This window comes from Aspergillus puulaauensis, chromosome 1 (genome assembly GCF_016861865.1).
Source record: "Aspergillus puulaauensis MK2 DNA, chromosome 1, nearly complete sequence".
Lineage (NCBI taxonomy): Eukaryota > Fungi > Ascomycota > Eurotiomycetes > Eurotiales > Aspergillaceae > Aspergillus > Aspergillus puulaauensis.
In genome coordinates this window covers 5,604,594-5,623,371 of record NC_054857.1, presented here as the reverse complement: position 1 = coordinate 5,623,371, position 18,778 = coordinate 5,604,594, and the positions used below count along the sequence as shown (strand labels likewise).

The following is an 18,778-nucleotide window of genomic DNA, read 5'->3' as shown; positions in this document are numbered from 1 at the left end:
CATCTATATATTCTTATTATATTCTTGTGGATACCTGACAATGCTTGATTTCATGGACTACATCCAACTCGCGTTCGCGGAGCGGACGCAATGGAACCGCGATAATTCGTACTCGTCGCTCACGGCGACAACGCAGTGTGAGTGGCTCGCTCTCAGGCATTTACATATGCATTGACAAGGAATTTGACATTGATTGTTTGTGCAGCCCTCCTAGATTTCACCACTCCCGAGCGTGTCCGGGTTCACCTTTCCTCTCTGTCAACCCCCAACTTCGCGACAAGTTATACTCTGGGTACCGTCGGATTGATCGAAGGCTCCGTATCGTACCTATACAGCAACATATCTTTTGATAACCTACCAAGCAAAAGTGCTTTAATACCTCTTCGTAATCTCGCACCAGGCTATCGACAAGTGCAAGCGCCTATCGCCCCCTCTGTTGACTCGTGGAATTGGGACTCTATACTAGATGGAATTAAGAGTGGAAGCAATGGCTACGGACAAGGCCCGGATGGACAGAAGGCAACGTTGCTCCATGCAACGTTGCACTTGCCACCACCGACAACCCTGAACGCGCTTTTCCTGCGACGCATTTCCCCAACTATGCAGCTCTCACTTGCTGTGTCCTCGACACGCGGCCCTCCACTATCAACGTCCGCACCACAGGCTACCCTCCTGACCCAGTTGTCTCATGACACTGGAAAGTACAGCAATGAATATTTATTCAGTACGGATAATTCCCTCTTCGGCTGGCGCGGACTCTGGAACTTTGGCCCCGATCCCCGGTTTCACAATGATATCCAACGCTTGTCGCTGTTATCAGCTGGCGCAGAGGCCTATTACTCCCCGGTATCATCACTAATAGGCATGTCCACGGGCCTAAGGTTCAGCACTCTACCAGCAGCTTCCATCCCACAGTCGTCGTCATTGATACCCAGCCCTAGTGCTCCCATATCAACTTTTCCATATACTTTAACACTCACTCTAACTCCCTTGACGGGATCCCTCTCTACCTCATACTCATTACGCGCCTCTCCAAACCTGTCCTTTAGTTCTCGGTTCGGTTTCAATGTTTATAGTTGGGAAAGCGAGATGGTAGCGGGATTCGAACTATGGCGACAATCGAAAAAGCCCAAGTTGGCCGCGGGAAACGATGGCGCCGATCTTGAATGGGCCCGCAGGAAGGTCCGTGTTTGGGATCCCTCAGCTTTTCCCCTGGCACCTCCCGAACCAGAAATCCCACCACCAAACCATGAAGACGAAACTCAAGAGTCAGTTCTCAAGCTACGAGTCGACCAATCTTGGAATGTTCGTCTTCTCTGGGAAGGTCGGGTGAAGGAGCTTCTGGTAAGTGCTGGGGTCGGGCTCGGCCCGAGTTCCTTCTCACCATCGTCATATGCAAACTCCCCGGGTACAGCCGGGGCTCAAGGTAGCGGTGGGGGCTCACCGGCGTCATACTGGAGGGGCGTCGGGGTTTCGGTATCATATTCTTCGTGAGGGATTTCTTTGGATCTATCTATGTAAATGAACACTGTCTAGAAGCATATATTTTATCAGATTTAATGAGACAATAGACGCCATGAATTTGCGTTATTGCGAGACCGATATCGTATATTTCTTTTTTTTATTTCAATGTTATATAACGATATATGCAAAACTCCTCTGTGTAGGTCGAGGCTACCTATATTTGATAGATTCCGTTGCTACACAACGACGTGACATCGAAGAGGCGAATACGCTTGGTATCCATTATGCGCAGCGCGGGGTTTTGCCTTTTTCATATTTGTGATGGAAATTTTACCACAAATGCTTACAGACGAGCATTGACAATGTCAACGACTAAAATGCAGGTTAGTGATAAATGCATTCGGGTAACGACGACAAAGATTAGATGCATGGAAGACATACAGGCAGGCTTAAGACTGGCACCACCGACCAGGAATCCGTCGACATCGGCCTCCTTGGAGAGCTCCTGGCAGTTCTTCTCACTCACCGAGCCACCGTAGATGATACGGGTGTTCTCGGCAGCCTCGGCGGAGATGGCGTCGCTGAGCCACTTGCGGATGGCAGCGTGAACGTCCTGGGCTTGCTGGGTGGTAGCAACCTTGCCAGTTCCAATGGCCCTGTATATCTGTTAGTCTACTCATATTCATACAAAGAAAATGCGACTGAGTTCAGCCCATGATGTGCCTTACCAGACAGGCTCGTACGCAATGACGACCTTCTTCCACTGCTCTTGGGAAAGCTCCTTGGCGGCGGCGTTAAGCTGACGGGTGACGACCTCAATGGTCTTGTTGGCCTCACGCTCCTGTAGATGTCGTTAATATGCGTAAATAACGCAATTGGAAGGAAACCTTGATTAAGGTGGGGCAATTAAGATCAAGGAACATGAAAAAAAGGGAGCTTTACCTCGAGCGTCTCACCAATGCAGAAGATCACGCTGAGACCACCGTCAATGGCAGCCTTGGTCTTACGGGCAATGAACTAAATTTCTTAGCATTCAGATTGGTGCCATCGGGGATAACAGTGCGCGTACCTCATCGCTCTCCTTGAGGATAACGCGACGCTCGCTGTGTCCGAGGATGGTCCAGTTGATGTTGGCCTCACGGAGCTGCTGAACACTGATCTCACCGGTGAAAGCACCGTTGGGCTTGTCGAAGACGTTCTGAGCAGAGACACCGATCTTCTGGTCGGCAATCTCGCGGGCGAGGAGGAGGTAGAGAGCGGGAGGGGAGATAACGACCTCGGCGGATGAATCCAGAGAGGCAGTGTTGAGGTTCTTAATGATGGAGGTAGTGCTCTCAGCATTACCGTTCCTGTAATTGGAATTGAAGAGAAACAATGGTTAGCCGCGGGGTCTTGAGGCAGGAGTATATGGCGGCCACGAGGGTACGAGGCATTGCGGGGTAGGAATGATATACATCTTGAAGTTACCACCGACGAAGAATTGGCGAGGCATCTTGGACGATAGATTGATTGGTATTGAGGATTGGGAAAGAGAAAGAGATGTCTTGAAGTGAATTGGAAGCTGGAAGAGGGAAGTTTGAAGCAGGACGAGGGATGACGAAAATAAACGGGAGCAGCGGGAGTGCACTAACCCGGTGACTTAATGGAGGGGCAGCCTTATCGATAGGAGCCGGGGGACTCGGGGTGAAGTCATTCAAGCGGGTGGGTTCCCGACCAGGACCTGTAGTCACACTGCCGACCCAGTCCTCTGAGTTGGCCCTGCGTCACTACCTGAACTACCACAATTTGGAGCATATCTTGGGCACATTGGCCCCAGTTAAGTACAGGAATTGATTAAACTATGATGGTATCAACAAAGAAAAACAGTTCTTCCAGATCCCCATTGCATTCCACCACTCGGACACCAAACAGACCATGCCGATAAAATACCCGAAAGAAGACAAGAAAACGAGCCGGGCAATCAGTTTTCAGGATACACGAAACGATAGCTAATAGTAATTCAGGGTCCTCAGTGGATAACCACGGGCATATGGGGCGGGTATGGGATCTCGCAGAGACCTTGAACGGTGCATATAACCCATATCATCCATCCGATCGTTGCGAAACGTATTCTTGAGTCTCTGCTCCTGGTACTCGATGAAGTTCTCACGCTGTGCTAGCTCTGCTTGCCAATTATCCAAAATCCGGGTTCGGCTCTCATTCTGGGGTTGTCCTCGGTACTGGTTCATCATAAGTACTTCGAGGTCATCAGAGCTCGGCTCTTGGTGGATTATCCTGGGCTGTACACCCCATTGCCGGCCTCCGCCATGAGACCTGACCACGCTTCTTGCACTATGCATTCCTTCCGCTGGGATCAAGTCGACATCGGCATCGTCTCGATATCTCCTGTACCCACGATCTGCAACCTGTCGGGGTTGCTTCCGATAATGTGTACGGTAACGATGATGGGGCTGCGATGGGGAACGGGCGCCATGATGAAAGCTTCCTCGCGATGGTAGGCGAATCTTATTTGACTTGGCTTCTCGGCTAGAGAACTCTTCCTCCGAGTCGTCGTCGTAGTATTCAGGCGTCGGGTTCTCGTCTCCGCTACTGGTGCTGTCGTACACGAGGTCCGGCTCTGATCCAAACTGCGGTTTTGGAGACTTGCCACGCTTTTTATTAGCGTTCATCCGATGATCCGCGTGAAAATCCGGCTGATGACGGTGGGTTGTGTTCTGACGTGGCATCTCGTTCCTATTATTCTGGACGCCTGAATCGACCTTAACTCTTCGTGCATCATGGTCCTGGTCATCGGGTCTAGTATTGGCCATAAACGGCTGGCTTATCGGGTTGTGCACCGCCGGCCCCGGATGCGGGGGATGTGGCATCGGAGGATGTGGTAGGGAGTCTCTTGGAACATTCTGTGCCCAATTTCCGTGGTCCGAATGCTGTGGGCCTGGCATTGGGGTTCGTGCGGTCGTAGGGTTCTGTGCGGCCATTGGATTCTGCGCGGCCATTGGATTCTGTGCGGCCATTGGGTTCTGCGGCGGCAGACGGAAGGCAGAAGGGCCTTGTTGGTGAGATTGTGTAAGCCCAGGTTGCATTCCAGGCATTTGGGATGGCATAGGCGTTGGGGAAATGTTCGGCACACTTCGTATATCAGCGTATGAACCACTTCCAACGATAGGTCTATGCTGGTTCTCGGATGAGGGACGTTGAGCCTGGGCAGGTCTCTGGTCTCTGAAACCTGGGGGTTCGCCAGAAAATGATCGGTTTGTCCGTTTCCCCACGAGTATGATGCTCATTGAAGTCGTTTCGTATTCACGACGGAAACTTTTGCCCTTGACGTCCCTCGTCTCCTCTTTTACATAGGCACAGCTCCATTGGAATTGAGGGTTGTTTTGTTGTAGATCCTCGATTACGCGATCCACATGGGGCCTCTTGACAGTCGTTAATTTCTGATATTGATCTGCGGTCGACATTTTCCTAGCCCTCTTTCGTATGAGGTCGGCAAGGTCACCCTGCCCCAGGTTTATCTTGGCTTTATCGACTTTCCTCCAGGAGTATGGGTAGCCCGGAGCCGGCTGGGCCTTGAAAAATGTGTAGCCAACATACCATGTCGCCGCATCTTCGTCAACATCAGTGCTAACAATGGAGTCCCTTGACGACCTTCTTTCATTTCTTGGGCTGAACCTCTCTTGTTGAATGCGGAGTTGGTTCATCTGGTTCGCTAGCTGATCATGGTTCACAGGACTATGCGGGGTGTTGAACAAGACATGAGGTCTCTCGCCCGGGTGAGCCAGAGCGTGATGGGGATGGGGCATAGGGGGGTTCATGTTGGTGATCGTCATTCCCAAGGGCCTTGGGCGAGAAGGCAAGATGTGGAAGAGGCTGTGATCCAATGTGATGAAGGAACCAGGAAGGCTGACTTGGAAGGAATGAATGGACCGAGGAAATACAATCGAACAGGTTCAAACGAGGCGACGAGGGCATTGAAATACCCCAACTATTCCCTCACAAATTGAACATGCATTCTTTTTTCTGAAGGGGGGTCAGCGGACGCTCAATGGGCTCAGAATGCAACCGTTCAAAATCCCTGTCCTAGGAAATCTTCTATGGGCCAATGGGGGTTATGTTGCGACACTCGATATCAGTGCCCTTGTACACCACCAAGTGCCCGATATCCCGTCAGAAGACTGCCCCTCCGGCGGAATGCGGGGACAATTTCGTGCAGAAAATCAGGCGAATGGGCAAGAGAAGCTCCATCACTTGGAAACAGCTAGAGTGACAAAGTGAGGCTGTGAACCCGGGCACAGAAAGGTGAGGCATCTGGCATGGATGGGAATCCAACTTGGCGATGTACACCCCTTCACTTCTGCGTAAGCCGCAAGTCTCATATTGATTGAGGTGCGTCAAGGCAGAAACGTTAAGTGGGGGTGAGCCTTGCTTCAACTGAGGCTCTTTTGCTTGGTTGTGAGGCGACACAGCAAGCCACTCGCGTTGCTTTGCCTCCATGGGCGGGGATGTCGACCGGTTACCTCTTCTTCCCTACCTAGCTGTCGGGTATAAATTCCGGTTTGTGGCAGCAATGCATGGCTCACAGGATTTTAAGCGGCTCAACAACCCGCAACAACCCCCTTGTGTATGGCATCCTGTGAGAAGCTCTCTGGCAGAGTATATGCAGCCAAGAGAAGGAGACCAATGCCGTTGCTTGTAGATTTGCCCCAGCCCCAACTCCAAGCTGCTTCGTCCATGTTTTAGCTTCGGGCTGTGCCCATTGTGCCCACTGTGCCCAAAAGCCAATTACTGATGACTTTGTGAGTCAGAGTACGAACACCTTGAAGCCAATTATGATTGTTTGTGTTCAATCATTGCATTCATGGGAGCCGCAAACCCATTGCGAAGTGGCTTGCAATGAATTGCTCCACAGCCCTCTGCTCCCTCTGCTATGTGCGGGGTATTAATCCATTTACTGCACATTTGGCTTGGACATGTAATGCTTACCTGATAATAATATGGTTCCTCTGTACCGGGCACCAAACGCTACCCCTCCCTGTCGTTTCACTAGCCCGGGCAAATTGGAAACACCGGGCATAGCTCAGCCTCCTACTATGAGTGGCTTGCTCTATAGCTGGAGGCAGAAGGTGCTCCACGGCCACAAAAGGAGAGAAACGTAGGTACTACTTTATATTTTGATGTGCTTCTTCCGCTAGTAGCGCCTCTAGAGCGGTCGCATATTCGCCCTTCGGTGTGGTTATCCCGGTCTGGTGGTCAGGACTGAAACTCCAGTAGGCTGCGAGATTTTGCATATTCTTTCTTTCATGGCTGCCTGATATTCTGTGACTCGGCAAAGAAAAATGCACCGATTCCGAGCAGACCTTCCAAATAATGGCCATAGAAGTACGTGGGAGACGCGAGTTGCGTCTTATCACATGCGAAGGATTCTCACTTGAGACCTTGGAGCCTCATTTACAAGGATGCAAGTGCCCCGACAGCGGATAGGTCCGCGGGTTAAGATTATGGAATGAAGAGATTGGTTAGAACAGGAATCTAAATAGCCGTGGCTAAGTTCGTGATATCAATAGTTTCGTCATATCAGGTTTGTTCCGTTAACAACATCATGGTGCCATCTGATTGGGAGAAGTAGATCATCGTGGTTGACACAAGGTAGAGCACATCCCTAACCAAATAATAATGATGTCGGAAATACGGTGTAAAGCCTTGGGGGAGGATAGGTCGTGGTTATCGTCTGAGGCTGTCGAGCCTTGCTTGTAGGTCGTCGTCGTCATTTGCAGGGCCGCCGCCGCCACCGCCGCCGCCGCCAGCACCAACCGCTTGAGCCACCCGCGTCTCGTTGACCGACTCTTTCTGTATCCCCGATGGTGTCTCGCCCAGCTGTTTAGATGATGCGTCAGTATAACCAGTGCCTACACCAGTAGCCGGAAAGAGGATACTAACCGCCTGGTTGAGATCTACACCGATCTCGTCCAAAACTTCCTTGACAATGTCTTCGCCTTCCTCTTCTTCTCCTTCCATCCCTGTTGCTTCGTCAATCGCATCATCCATCATCTCCTGCCGTTGATCCATTATGTCGTTTTCTCGCTCGAATTCCATCGCAATCCGTTGCAGCGCCGGGAGATTCATTTGTCGATTCATGCTTCCCAGTAACATAGTTGCACCCTTCATCGACTGCATCATCTGTTCGTTGCTCCTAACGGTCTGTATCACTCATACATAAGCTCTGTGCGAAGCGCATATATTTTTGGGGGGGGGGGGGTGGGAATGTCGTACCTGAATGCGAAGGGAAATAGCCTGTAGTTGTGTCCGCATCTGATAGAACTTTTGGATATATCTATGGATAAAAAAAAAAAAAAAAAATTATTAGTGATTTGCTTGCGCATCAACATGGGCCAGAGTTCCAAGCGACTTACCTTCGCGTCCGTACCAGGTCTTTTGCCTGGATCTTGCAGGCACCGACTTGTCCGTTCTTCGCGCTCTTCTTGATATCCTGTATGAGCTTCTTTTCCTGGTTCTCCAACTTGGTCCGCTCCCTATCCAGTTCACGCTGTGTCCTATCAAGGGCCCGCTGGTGTTTGCGGAGACGCTCTGCGGGCGTCATACGCTTTCCGAATGCCCACTCGACGATCTTGGGTAAATGTTAGTAGTGCCTCCTACCGATAGAGGTATCGCGGACACTCACATTCATCTTATCAGACAGGCGGATATTAACAGAAACGGGAAAGAGATGGTGGGAGATTTAATGCGGCACAAGAAACACAGAGGCCTTCGGCGAGCTGCGGTGACATCAGGCTTCCAGACCTGTAACGGCGAAACGGCGATACCAACGCCACGGGTGGATTATTTACGCAGTCACATGGGGGCCACTATCCCCTTTTGGGACGTAATTTTTACCCGCGCCGAGAGAACTCACATCACCTTATCCTCGCCACAGATTCATCCTCACGCAAACTATATGTACAACACACATCTATCGCCATGAGTCAGGAATATTTTCCCGGCAAAGGTGGCTCCTCTGCCGGTGAGGGGTCATCGAGACACGTACCCGATGAAAGACCAGAAGAGAGCCCGTTCGTCCCCGGGCTCCCGCCCTCTTATATGACCGTTGGGAATGGTTCGACCTCGGAAAGTGCTACAGCATTGATGAATACACTGCATGCGGACTCAGGGTATGGCGGTAGTATAGCCGATGGAGACTCTAGTGCTGGATGGAGATCTGAGATGTTGGTGGATAGGCCGACTCCTGCGCATACTCCTACACAACCCGGAGAATGGAATCCCGCCGCCGAGCACGAGAAGCAGGTCGTTGCCAGTCATGTCCACCAGTTGTTATAGTACGTCTATTCCCAGGATTGGTAATGACTTGTTGGGTTATCCTGAATACTAATCACGAGTATAGTAACTCGAATCGAACCAAGCTTGCGCGCGCCATTTCCCGGACAATTGAGACGTTGAGAGAACTGCAGGATATGAACCGACAATGGCCCGCCCATTATCCTGCCGCGCAGAGTGCCCCGGACTCCCCTTTGCGAAGGCCTTCTCTAAACCAAACCCAGTCGTCTTTCGGGAACTCGGATGCACAACATGATGATTTGTCGCGGCCCGGAGGTTTAAGACGTGCCGCCACCATGCCTACGAATGAAGAACTTGCAGAATCGAGTGCCACAGCAGAACGTCGGGCTCCGCCGGAGCCGAGATTAATTAGCCCACAAATTGCGCAAGAATTCTCGATCCTAAAGCTGGACTTGAAGTTAGGAGCTATGTCACAAGCTGAACTGGTACACTCTCTGGAAAAATCGTCGATTGCATCGTTGTTGGATGGAAAAATCAGCCAGAGCGTGAAGCATCTGCTCTCGCTACGGGACAGAATCGAGGACATTTCCAGTAAAGTCTTGATTACAGGAGATTTGAACGCTGGAAAGTCAACGTTCTGTAACGCTCTGTTACGTCGCAAGGTACTACCCGAAGACCAGCAACCTTGCACTAGCATTTTCTGTGAAGTCCTCGATGCTCGGGAGAATGGTGGACTCGAGGAAGTGCATGCCGTGCATAAGAATCAACAATACAACCGCAATGATGAGACTACCTACGACGCTTACGCGCTGAATGAACTCGAGAATATCGTCATTGACAACTCCAAGTATATGCACTGCAAGGTTTACGTGAAGGACGTACGAACGATCGATGAGTCTTTGCTCAACAATGGAGTGGTCGACATTGCTTTGATCGATGCCCCTGGGTTAAACTCGGACTCCTTGAAAACCACAGCTGTCTTTGCTCGCCAGGAGGAAATTGATGTGGTGGTATTTGTCGTTTCGGCTGCCAACCATTTCACCCTCTCCGCCCAGGACTTCATTTGGAACGCAGCACACGAGAAGGCTTATATGTTTATGGTTGTCAACGGTTTCGATCAAATCCGTGACAAGCAGCGGTGCCAGCGAATGATTCTGGATCAAATAAAAAAGCTGAGCCCCCGCACATATAAAGAGTCTGCTGAACTTGTCCACTTTGTGTCGAGTAATGCTATTCCTGTTGCGCCACAAGGCCCTGTCGAAGGTCCCGGCGGCGGCGGCGGTGGTGGTGGTGGGGGTGGAGGCTCTGATCCTAATGGAAATGATTGGCCGAGTGGTGATGACGACGACGACAAGCCCGGCGACAAAGGAAAGGGTAAAGGGAAGGAGAAGGAAAAGATCCAAGATTTCGAGAATCTGGAAAGTTCGTTGCGTCGATTTGTGCTGGAGAAACGATCTCGCTCGAAGTTGGCTCCTGCGCGGACCTATCTTCTCAACCTTCTTGCAGACATGAATTCTCTAGCCTCCGTCAATCGCGATGTGGCGGATAATGAGCTCCAGAATGTATTGCAGGAATTGGCGGACCTGGAACCTGCATATGAAACTGGAAAAAAGAAGAAGGTTGAACTGCAAGAAGAAGTCGATAAGTGCATTGACGATTCGTGTGAGGATGTGTACAAGCACACTCGGACAACCTTGACATCTGCAATCACCAATGTGTCCGAGGCCAACTTGGGTGTTGAATACCCCGGAATCTTCTCTGCATTCCAATATGCTGAAGATCTGAAATTGGCCATGCTAGAGCATATTTCTGCTTCAGTGACTGGATGCGAGGATTACGCTCGTACAAAGACGGCGCAGGGAGTAGGCTTCATTCAAAACCTCGGTCTGTTACATATTGGTGAAGACAAGTTTACTGCACCCACTTTCCGCGCCGATCTAATGTTCCGCCGTGGACGTCGTCATGCGCTTGCTCGACAGGTGGACACGGAAGTAGAACTACTGGACTTCTTCGACGTCTCTACTCTTTGGGAGCGGCAAGAGAAGCTTGCCGGAACAGGCATGGCCATGACAGCCGTGACTGTACTCGGTGGTAGGGCGTTTGGTGGTATTAGTTGGGTTGATAGCATGTTTGGCGCCGTTAAATTCCTCGGGCCAAACAACATGCGACGTCTCCTCGTGCCTGGCGTTGTCGCTGCTGGTAAGATTCTCTGTTCTGATACATTATTTTTTGCGGTTAACTAACTCGTTTCTCAGCTCTTATTACTACGGCGTATATGCTCTCTGCAATTCCTGCCACGCTTCCTCCCCGGCTTTCACGGAAAATTGCCGCAACACTTTCGGAGATGGATTACGTCCATTCCAACTCTACTCGGATATCGTCTGAAGTGCGCCGTATTCTCCGCGTACCCGCCGGCAACCTGCACAGCTCCCTGGCCCAGGATGTCGAGGATATAGGGAGACGTAAACAGGAAGTCAGCAAAACGAAGCAGGAAAGTGAAGTGGCCAGCAAATACTTCGCTAACCTGTTCCGCGATACCACTGACAACAGGAATTCCGTCGAGAACATTGATCTAGACGGCCCGCTACCTGGCGGACTCGGTGCGTACGACGCATAGTGCCTCCAGATTGTCCATGTACAAAATTACGACCCTTCACGATGTATCTCTTACTGCCGTTCCGCCATATCTCAATGTCGCAAAATATCCCCATCGTTTTCAACTTGCATTCCTTTCCTTTTCACTACTCCCATCCTCTTTCTACTTCTATTTTAACTCGAGACCATTCCCCTCCAAATCGGGAAATTTTAGATTTTCTCTCTTTGTCCATATACTATATCGGCGCCTTCACTTTTGATAGCCCAAAATAATTGAACCGTAAATTCATATAGCTTTCATTCGGTGTAAAGTAGTGTTTCCAAGGTCAACACATAAAATCCCTACGATAATTTAAACCCATTCTTGCTTTCGAAGGTAACCCCCCAGTGTCACGCTCAGTATGTACTGCTATATCTGTAACTACTCGAAATCCCAACGACTCCTGTTTGGATTGAATTGGAGCTATCTAAAATAATATCCTAATCCTTGTACGTCTTTCTGGGAAGGGAAGCACCCATGTTACGGGCGAAAGGCGTTCCCTTCTACAGTCATGGCTGCGCTTCGAGCCTCGAATTTTGACTGAAAGGCCATCCCACCACGTCCAAGTCCAAGCAGAAAATACTTATTCACAACGCTTTCTTGTTTATTGCACAACGGATATCAAAAATCCCGCTCTCAATGATGAACCGGAAATAGTTTTCTGCCAGCTGAGACACTCGTAGGCCCTTAAGTCTCAGTACTTTGCTCAAAGCTTTGTTTACAAACCTTTTCCTATGACAACAACCGTGTACTTCAGTCGGGAGACTTAGCACCTACTACCGTACTACTTTCAACTAACAACCCCATCTGTGAGGGAGCTAGAACTGTGCCTCGGTGATAAGATCAAAACAATGTATGCCACCAAGCCCTACTGAAAAGTAACCGCGGTTGAAGTCTGATTTCACTGTACACCCACGCCATGATACCTTTCTCTTTTTTGTCAAGATATTAAGTATTTCCTAATTTCATCATATTGTATAAAAGGGGGCATATGTAAGACGCGCCATGGTCTCTTACACCTTCATGCAATAGGGTAGCCTTTCAAAACGCCATCCACATGCTAGACAACACGCAACAGATAAATATGAAATAGACCAACAGAAAATCCAATCATCAAAAGAAACATGCAAATTAGAGGATATATTAATGTTAAAAATCATCATCTTCCACAATTGTAGTCTTGTTCGCATTCCGCGTTCTCCGTCCAGTCCCCCACCCAGTCGCTTCCAAATCCCGAACTTCCCCAACAACTAAATCTTGCTTCTTCGCTGGCTCCTTCACAACCTTGCCAGCATGTCGAAGAAACTTCTCCCTCATCTCTACAGCATCGGGATCCTCGTAATTCAACTGTGTCATTGGCGGAGTCTCATCTTCTGTACCCTCAGCGCCCCGTTCAAGTTCATTGTCGCGGTACTCAAAGTCAAACCGACCACTGTTTCCAAGCGAAGGAATACCGCCATCCGTATGTATACTCTCAATCGCGCTCCCACAACCATCTTCATTGAGTGTATCGATGGAGCTTGCTCGAGAGAAGGTCTTTTGCTGCTCAGCCGCGCGAGCTGAGGAGTTCGACTGGGCACGCCCAAGGAGCGGCCTTGATCGCCTTGAGCGTATTCTGTCGTGGTCTCCAGTCGGCTCGGGGTTTGAACGCGAGGTCGCCGTTCGTGCATTTTTCAGGAGGCCCCCTACAGCAAGGTCGAAGGCAAATTTTGTGGAAGAGTCTGTTTCTGATGGTTGGTCCGCGTATTTGCGTTTTGCTGGTGGGGATTTCACCCCGTTTTCGTCGGTTTTGGGTGGAGGCTCCGTTGGAGGTTTTTGTTGTTTTGAGTCTTGCTTATGCGTAAGTTTGCTTGGGGCCACCTTCGGAGGGCTTTCGTGGATGGTTTGTCTTGTTTCCTTTTCCTTCGCGGTCTGTTCGGAGGGCCGCTTGGTCTCTGGACGAGAGCCAGTCCGCGTTTCTGGATCTTTGCTGCCTTGTGTCGATTGTTTCCGAACGGTATATGGCTCGAAAGGTTGCTTCTTCTCTTGTCGGATAGAGCTCCACAGCCAATCAACAGTTACCGCTGGGACTCCCCATTCATGAGTATGGCGTAGTTTCTCGTGGTTCGAGGATGCTGACCCGTTGCATATGAGCACAGATGCCGTGGGCTTTAAATACTCATTATATGTGGCGCCAACTAGAGTAACAAGCTTCGATAAATGTAGAAGGTCGATGCGTGAGAATCCAGTGGAGCATATGTTCATGCCCGATAGCCCCTTGACAGGGAATGAAGGTATCGGTGTATTTGCAATATGGGATTCGGGAGTAACTAAGGTCTTTGAATCGAGGCACCTTTCTAGCCACATATCCGTCACAACTTCACACTCAAAAGCTAGGTCATCTGTGGATGGAGCACTGGAACGTGGAGTCTTGTAAGGGACAATGATGTAAAGGCCATGGCCCTGCTTTGGTATATCTGGTCGGGAGAAGTCGCCGGGGGAATCTATCAACTGGGCACCATTGAATGAGAGATGGTTCCGCAATACATTGGTCTGTTTTGAGGAAAATCCATGAATTAAGAAGAAGCAGCCATCCAAGAACCCATTTCGGCGATCGATGGATGGTTCTCCTGCTGGTTCGCGGGGTTGCGAAAGTGTGCCAGTGGTTTCGCTGGCGAAGGATTTGGCTATCTGGACTGTAGAAGAAGCCTTTTGTTTCCGCTCATTTGGTTCTTGCTTTTCCCTCGGTGGCTTTGGTTCTGCAGTTTCAAAGCCCATGCCAATGATATCACCCCAGATGTTTTCGTTTTGATCGCCAAGTTTGGCGCTCGCTATCCTGCGCAGCTTTCGTGGCCGGGCTCCTGATGAGCCTTCTGTATCTGACTCTTTCTTCTTAGGTGCGGGTAAAGAGCGATTCCAGGCTCCAGAACCCTGCTTTTCCGGCGGTAATAAGGGATGGTATAAGGTCTCCTCAAGAATCATTCCACGCTCGATGCTGTCGGTGAACCATTTGAGGGTGACCACCTTGACATTCCATTGCGTCGCGAATTTGTACTTCTCGCCTTCTGCGCTTCTCGCAATAAGGTGCGTCATTGCTTTCGTTAGGTCTCGGCTGAATTGGCCGCCATGGAATTGGACTTGGGTACGAATGTGATTTCGCATTTCCACTATTAAGGAGACTGTCAGCATTTGCTCAGCCTAGTAACCACGTTGCCTACTTACTGTCGCCAAAGCCCGTTGTGCAGATCGCGGTACCGGCAAAAGTTGGCAGCTTATATTTGTCTTCCAGATCACGTATGTTGGTATCCCCACCCTTCATCCACGACTGACGCACTGCCTCTACCCATTCTGGTTGAAGCACCACCACGTCTGGCCGCTCGCGTGCGACGTACTTGTATTTCGGGGTGCTGGTGTCGCCGACTAGCAAATGGGTAACTTCGGATGTGAGGTCATAGTTATGGCCCGCGCCCATCTGACCTGCAATGGTGACCAGCTCAGTCTGTGTGCAATTCGTTCTATCAGCATCGCACCACTACCGCGGTCACTTCTTAATGGGCACGTCAATAACTCACCCGCATTTCCGGAAGAATGGACGTGAAACAGAGAACTACCCTCGCAAGAGGGAGCTCCTTGTCTAATAAATTAGCAAGGTTTCCGTAAAAAATGCGCAAAGTATACTGACTCGAGGCAGCTTTTCCTGCCATGCTTCATGATTGACCGTCAATCGTGGGCTTATCGAGGCCAATCCAACCGGAGAACCAGCGCAGGTTGCGCGTCCAAATAATGTATTATCGCGTCAGTCTCATGTATTCAGAAATGTCCCAGGCTGTCCTAGTCTAAAAAACAACAAGAATTTTGTATTCCTCGCAATTAATCGCAAATTGACATGCAAGCCCGTCAAGTTTTGTTGTTTTCCCCACGGAGCAGGACGGCGGAAATGAAGCCCTTATCGCGGTCACGTGTGATAGCGGCGCGTATCTTGATATCTTCATACGCGCTTTTCGGGACGCGGAGCCTTCAAATAGACCACCAGTTAATAAGACAGTGCTCAATCCACACGCTCGTTTAAGGAGGCTTCCCTTTTCTTTCCTTCCCTGTTTATGTACTTTTCTAGGGCATCTCCCCGAAGATCAGCTGCCATTTGCCAATCCTTCTCAAATGGTTCAGTATTAATTCCTCAAACTGCCTCAAGATACGCGTCATCACGGCCATTGAGTGCTGCTGAAGGGCCAGCAGTGATGTTTAAAAAGGCAGTCAAAGAACACTCGGCTACAAATGCTAGACCGCTTCAATCAACTCTTCCAAGCGCCAATGGGAATGCTGCGACCAAACCACCTCTGCAGTCTATTGGCGTGAAACGGAAGATCGAGATGACGAGCACGAAATCCAAACTAGGGTCTCTCCACAATGCCGTATATTTTGACGAGAACGATTTCGATGATGATGACGACTTAGACTTTGAATCGCCCGATCCCTTTATACCTCCAGCGAGGATTGAGAGAGACAGCCTCGAGGAACAGGATTCGTTCAAGACTGCCAACTCCCACCTCACACTGTCCCAAAATGAATCGCTATCGGCCATCCCGACTTCAAAGAATGATCACAAAACAGAAATCAAGTACCCTGACCTTCCGCCTATTCCGCCGGATGATAATCCTGCTCCGTCAAGCAGCATACAACTACCCTGGTCTTCATCGCCCCCCACTCATTTTCAAAAGCCCGCTGCCCCTCGAACCGTCCCGTGGCGGAAACAACAAGAGAGAAATGTTATTGTAATAGAAGATGATCCGAAACCCAAAACGCCCGCGCGTCCATCCTCGACAGCTCCGTGGAATAAAACAGCCAGTGCAATTAAAGAGGAACAGAAGGAACTTCGCAGACAAAACAAGAAAGCGCAAGCCGAGAAAATACAAGCAAGCACCAAACAACATACGCCTCGTACACAAGTTGCCGCTATATTTCTAAGTGATGAGCAGCGACATGTCTTAAAGGCCGTTGTTGAGAAAGGAAAGAGTATATTTTTTACGGGTTCGGCAGGAACTGGTAAATCAGTCCTCATGAGAGAGATCATCAAGAAGCTGCGAGATAAGTACAGAAAGGAACCGGATCGCATTGCAGTCACAGCTTCCACTGGACTTGCTGCGTGTAATATTGAGGGTGTTACACTGCACAGTTTCGCGGGTATTGGCTTGGGAAAAGAGCCTGTGCCTGAACTGGTAAAAAAGGTAATGTTCCTTATTGTATTTTGTTACATGCATCCCCACTGACATTCTACAGATCAAGAAAAATCAAAAGGCCAGGAATCGCTGGCTGCGCACGAAAGTTCTGGTGGTTGACGAGGTATCGATGGTCGACGGAGATCTGTTCGATAAGCTCGAAGAAATTGCCCGACAAATAAGGAACAACGGCCGGCCTTTCGGGGGGATCCAACTTGTTGTCACTGGTGACTTCTTCCAATTGCCTCCGGTTCCAGAGGGGCAGAATCGAGAGGCGAAGTTTTCATTCTCTGCAGCCAGCTGGAATACTGCAATACAACACACGATCTTGTTGACTCACGTTTTCCGTCAGCGTGACCCCGAGTTTGCCGACATGCTGAACGAGATGCGCCTGGGCAATCTCAGCTCTCGGACAACACAGGCTTTCAGGGAACTCTCTCGGCCGCTAGATTTTCACGATTCCCTGGAAGCTACCGAACTGTATGGACTCTATCTCTCCCGTTAATATCTACAGCCTAACCTTTACTGTCCAGGTTTCCGACACGCTTTGAAGTAGAGAATGCAAACGCCGCTAGAATGAGCCGATTGTCAGGTGAAATGATGACGTTCAATGCAGTGGATTCCGGAAGTATCACGGATCCTCAATTCCGTGAAAGATTGCTCTCTAATTGCATGGCCCCACCTACAATTCACTTGAAGAAGGGCTCGCAAGTTATGCTCATTAAGAATATGGAGGAGACCCTCGTGAACGGGTCGATTGGCCGGGTAGTCGCCTTTATGGATGAAGCTACATTTGATTTCTACGTGGAGAATGAGAACGACTTTACGGGCGACAAATTCGACGGCGGTGATGAGGAAAGGATGGCACGTTCCCGCAAGAAACTGAAAGGCATGACTCACAAGGATGGAGGTGTTGTCGTCACTAGAAAATGGCCTCTGGTGTGTTTCATCCAACCAGACGGAACCGAAAGGCATCTTCTTTGCCAGCCGGAAACCTGGAAAATCGAATTGCCAAATGGCGAAGTGCAAGCCCAGCGCCAGCAGGTGCCCTTGATTCTTGCATGGGCCCTGTCCATTCACAAGGCCCAGGGTCAGACATTACAACGAGTGAAGGTGGATCTTGGCAAGGTCTTCGAGAAAGGACAAGCCTATGTTGCTTTGAGTCGAGCTACATCTAAAGCCGGTCTTCAAGTGCTTCGGTTTGATCCGCGCAAAGTCATGGTGCATCCGAAGGTCATTGACTTTTATCAAAACCTCGTCCACGTCAGCGACTTGATCAACTCGAAACCGGTCAAAGCACCGCGGGCTATAGGAGGCGGCACAGGTGACGATTTCGAGCAGGACTATATGGATGAGATTATCGCCCAAGCCGAAGGACGCTAGCCCCGTGCTTTTTTTTTTTTTTTTATCATTATCAAGCCTATTTTCTCCTATTGACTTTTGCACCATTTCTCCATTTGCAAATAATGATATCCATAGCGCGCTGACTCGCGTATTTACTTCAAAGGATACTACACTATAGAGTGTTATCACTATAACGCTACGCTAAATGCAATGCTGCTACGGCGAGTGGAAAGGTGTACTGAGCTACACATGAATTTACATGAGAAGATATCCATTGTCGTTTATAGTGGCGGTATTCAGATCCCTCCTATAATACAAAACAAAGCCAACAAATCCCATCCAGAATCATGCACCCAAGTCTTGCATCTTATACATCCCAATAGCTAAATAAACTCAATGGCCCGACTTCGACCGATTCTGCGACCCAGTCCCTCCCTTCTCCTGATTTAGGTTGGTCGGACCAGGCTTATTTGCCCTCCGCGCAGCAGCAATATTCGGCTCATCAGCCAGTTTGTGGACATTCTCGCTCTCGCGCTCGTGAACGGCGTCGTCGTAGTCGTCGATGGGGGCGTCGTCGTCCACGACACCGTGGGCTTTCTTGGGTTGAAGAGGTGGTGAGGAGATGGGTCCCTTAGGCATTTTGGCTATTGTTGAGTTGTGAAGATTCGGGTTTATCGAATATTGGGGGGGGTGTTGCTATCGAGGGGAAATTGGAGGTTTTGGTTTGTGTAAAGCGGTTGTCTTTGTTCATATATTGCATTTATGCGGTGATACCATCATGACGTCCGCAGGTGGGTTGGGGACGTCATGGTCAAGGAATGGCTGGGATAGTCTCGACTACATGCTGTGA

At 49.8% G+C, this 18,778-nt stretch overlaps 8 protein-coding genes across 8 annotated transcripts; 2 read left to right on the top strand and 6 right to left on the bottom strand.

Annotated features, from left to right (window-relative positions):
• Positions 1-40: 40 nt before the first annotated feature.
• On the top strand, positions 41-1,494 carry MDM10 (mitochondrial distribution and morphology protein 10; the record flags this gene model as incomplete). Its single annotated transcript, XM_041698395.1, has 2 exons — positions 41-137; positions 206-1,494. 2 exons carry the CDS (start codon positions 41-43, stop codon positions 1,492-1,494), a joined length of 1,386 nt encoding a protein of 461 aa, XP_041551584.1.
• A 313-nt stretch (positions 1,495-1,807) lies between these two features.
• TPI1 (triose-phosphate isomerase TPI1) lies at positions 1,808-2,956 on the bottom strand (the record flags this gene model as incomplete). The annotated part of the gene is made up of 6 exons (XM_041698394.1): positions 1,808-1,836; positions 1,906-2,120; positions 2,193-2,305; positions 2,407-2,481; positions 2,534-2,813; positions 2,919-2,956. 6 exons carry the CDS (start codon positions 2,954-2,956, stop codon positions 1,808-1,810), a joined length of 750 nt encoding a protein of 249 aa, XP_041551583.1.
• A 496-nt stretch (positions 2,957-3,452) lies between these two features.
• Positions 3,453-5,279, bottom strand: APUU_12216S (uncharacterized protein; the record flags this gene model as incomplete). Its single annotated transcript, XM_041698393.1, has 1 exon — positions 3,453-5,279. One exon carries the CDS (start codon positions 5,277-5,279, stop codon positions 3,453-3,455), a length of 1,827 nt encoding a protein of 608 aa, XP_041551582.1.
• A 352-nt stretch (positions 5,280-5,631) lies between these two features.
• Positions 5,632-5,958, bottom strand: APUU_12215S (uncharacterized protein; the record flags this gene model as incomplete). Its single annotated transcript, XM_041698392.1, has 1 exon — positions 5,632-5,958. One exon carries the CDS (start codon positions 5,956-5,958, stop codon positions 5,632-5,634), a length of 327 nt encoding a protein of 108 aa, XP_041551581.1.
• A 1,227-nt stretch (positions 5,959-7,185) lies between these two features.
• DID4 (ESCRT-III subunit protein DID4) lies at positions 7,186-8,149 on the bottom strand (the record flags this gene model as incomplete). The annotated part of the gene is made up of 5 exons (XM_041698391.1): positions 7,186-7,338; positions 7,402-7,662; positions 7,735-7,795; positions 7,875-8,089; positions 8,144-8,149. 5 exons carry the CDS (start codon positions 8,147-8,149, stop codon positions 7,186-7,188), a joined length of 696 nt encoding a protein of 231 aa, XP_041551580.1.
• Positions 8,150-8,439: 290 nt separating this feature from the next.
• FZO1 (mitofusin) lies at positions 8,440-11,371 on the top strand (the record flags this gene model as incomplete). The annotated part of the gene is made up of 3 exons (XM_041698390.1): positions 8,440-8,795; positions 8,861-10,953; positions 11,010-11,371. 3 exons carry the CDS (start codon positions 8,440-8,442, stop codon positions 11,369-11,371), a joined length of 2,811 nt encoding a protein of 936 aa, XP_041551579.1.
• Positions 11,372-12,538: 1,167 nt separating this feature from the next.
• On the bottom strand, positions 12,539-15,072 carry APUU_12212S (BRCT domain protein; the record flags this gene model as incomplete). Its single annotated transcript, XM_041698389.1, has 4 exons — positions 12,539-14,535; positions 14,591-14,867; positions 14,941-15,002; positions 15,051-15,072. The coding sequence occupies 4 exons, from the start codon at positions 15,070-15,072 to the stop codon at positions 12,539-12,541; spliced, it is 2,358 nt and encodes a 785-aa protein (XP_041551578.1).
• Positions 15,073-18,321: 3,249 nt separating this feature from the next.
• APUU_12211S (uncharacterized protein) lies at positions 18,322-18,567 on the bottom strand (the record flags this gene model as incomplete). Its single annotated transcript, XM_041698388.1, has 1 exon — positions 18,322-18,567. The coding sequence occupies one exon, from the start codon at positions 18,565-18,567 to the stop codon at positions 18,322-18,324; it is 246 nt and encodes an 81-aa protein (XP_041551577.1).
• Positions 18,568-18,778: the final 211 nt, after the last annotated feature.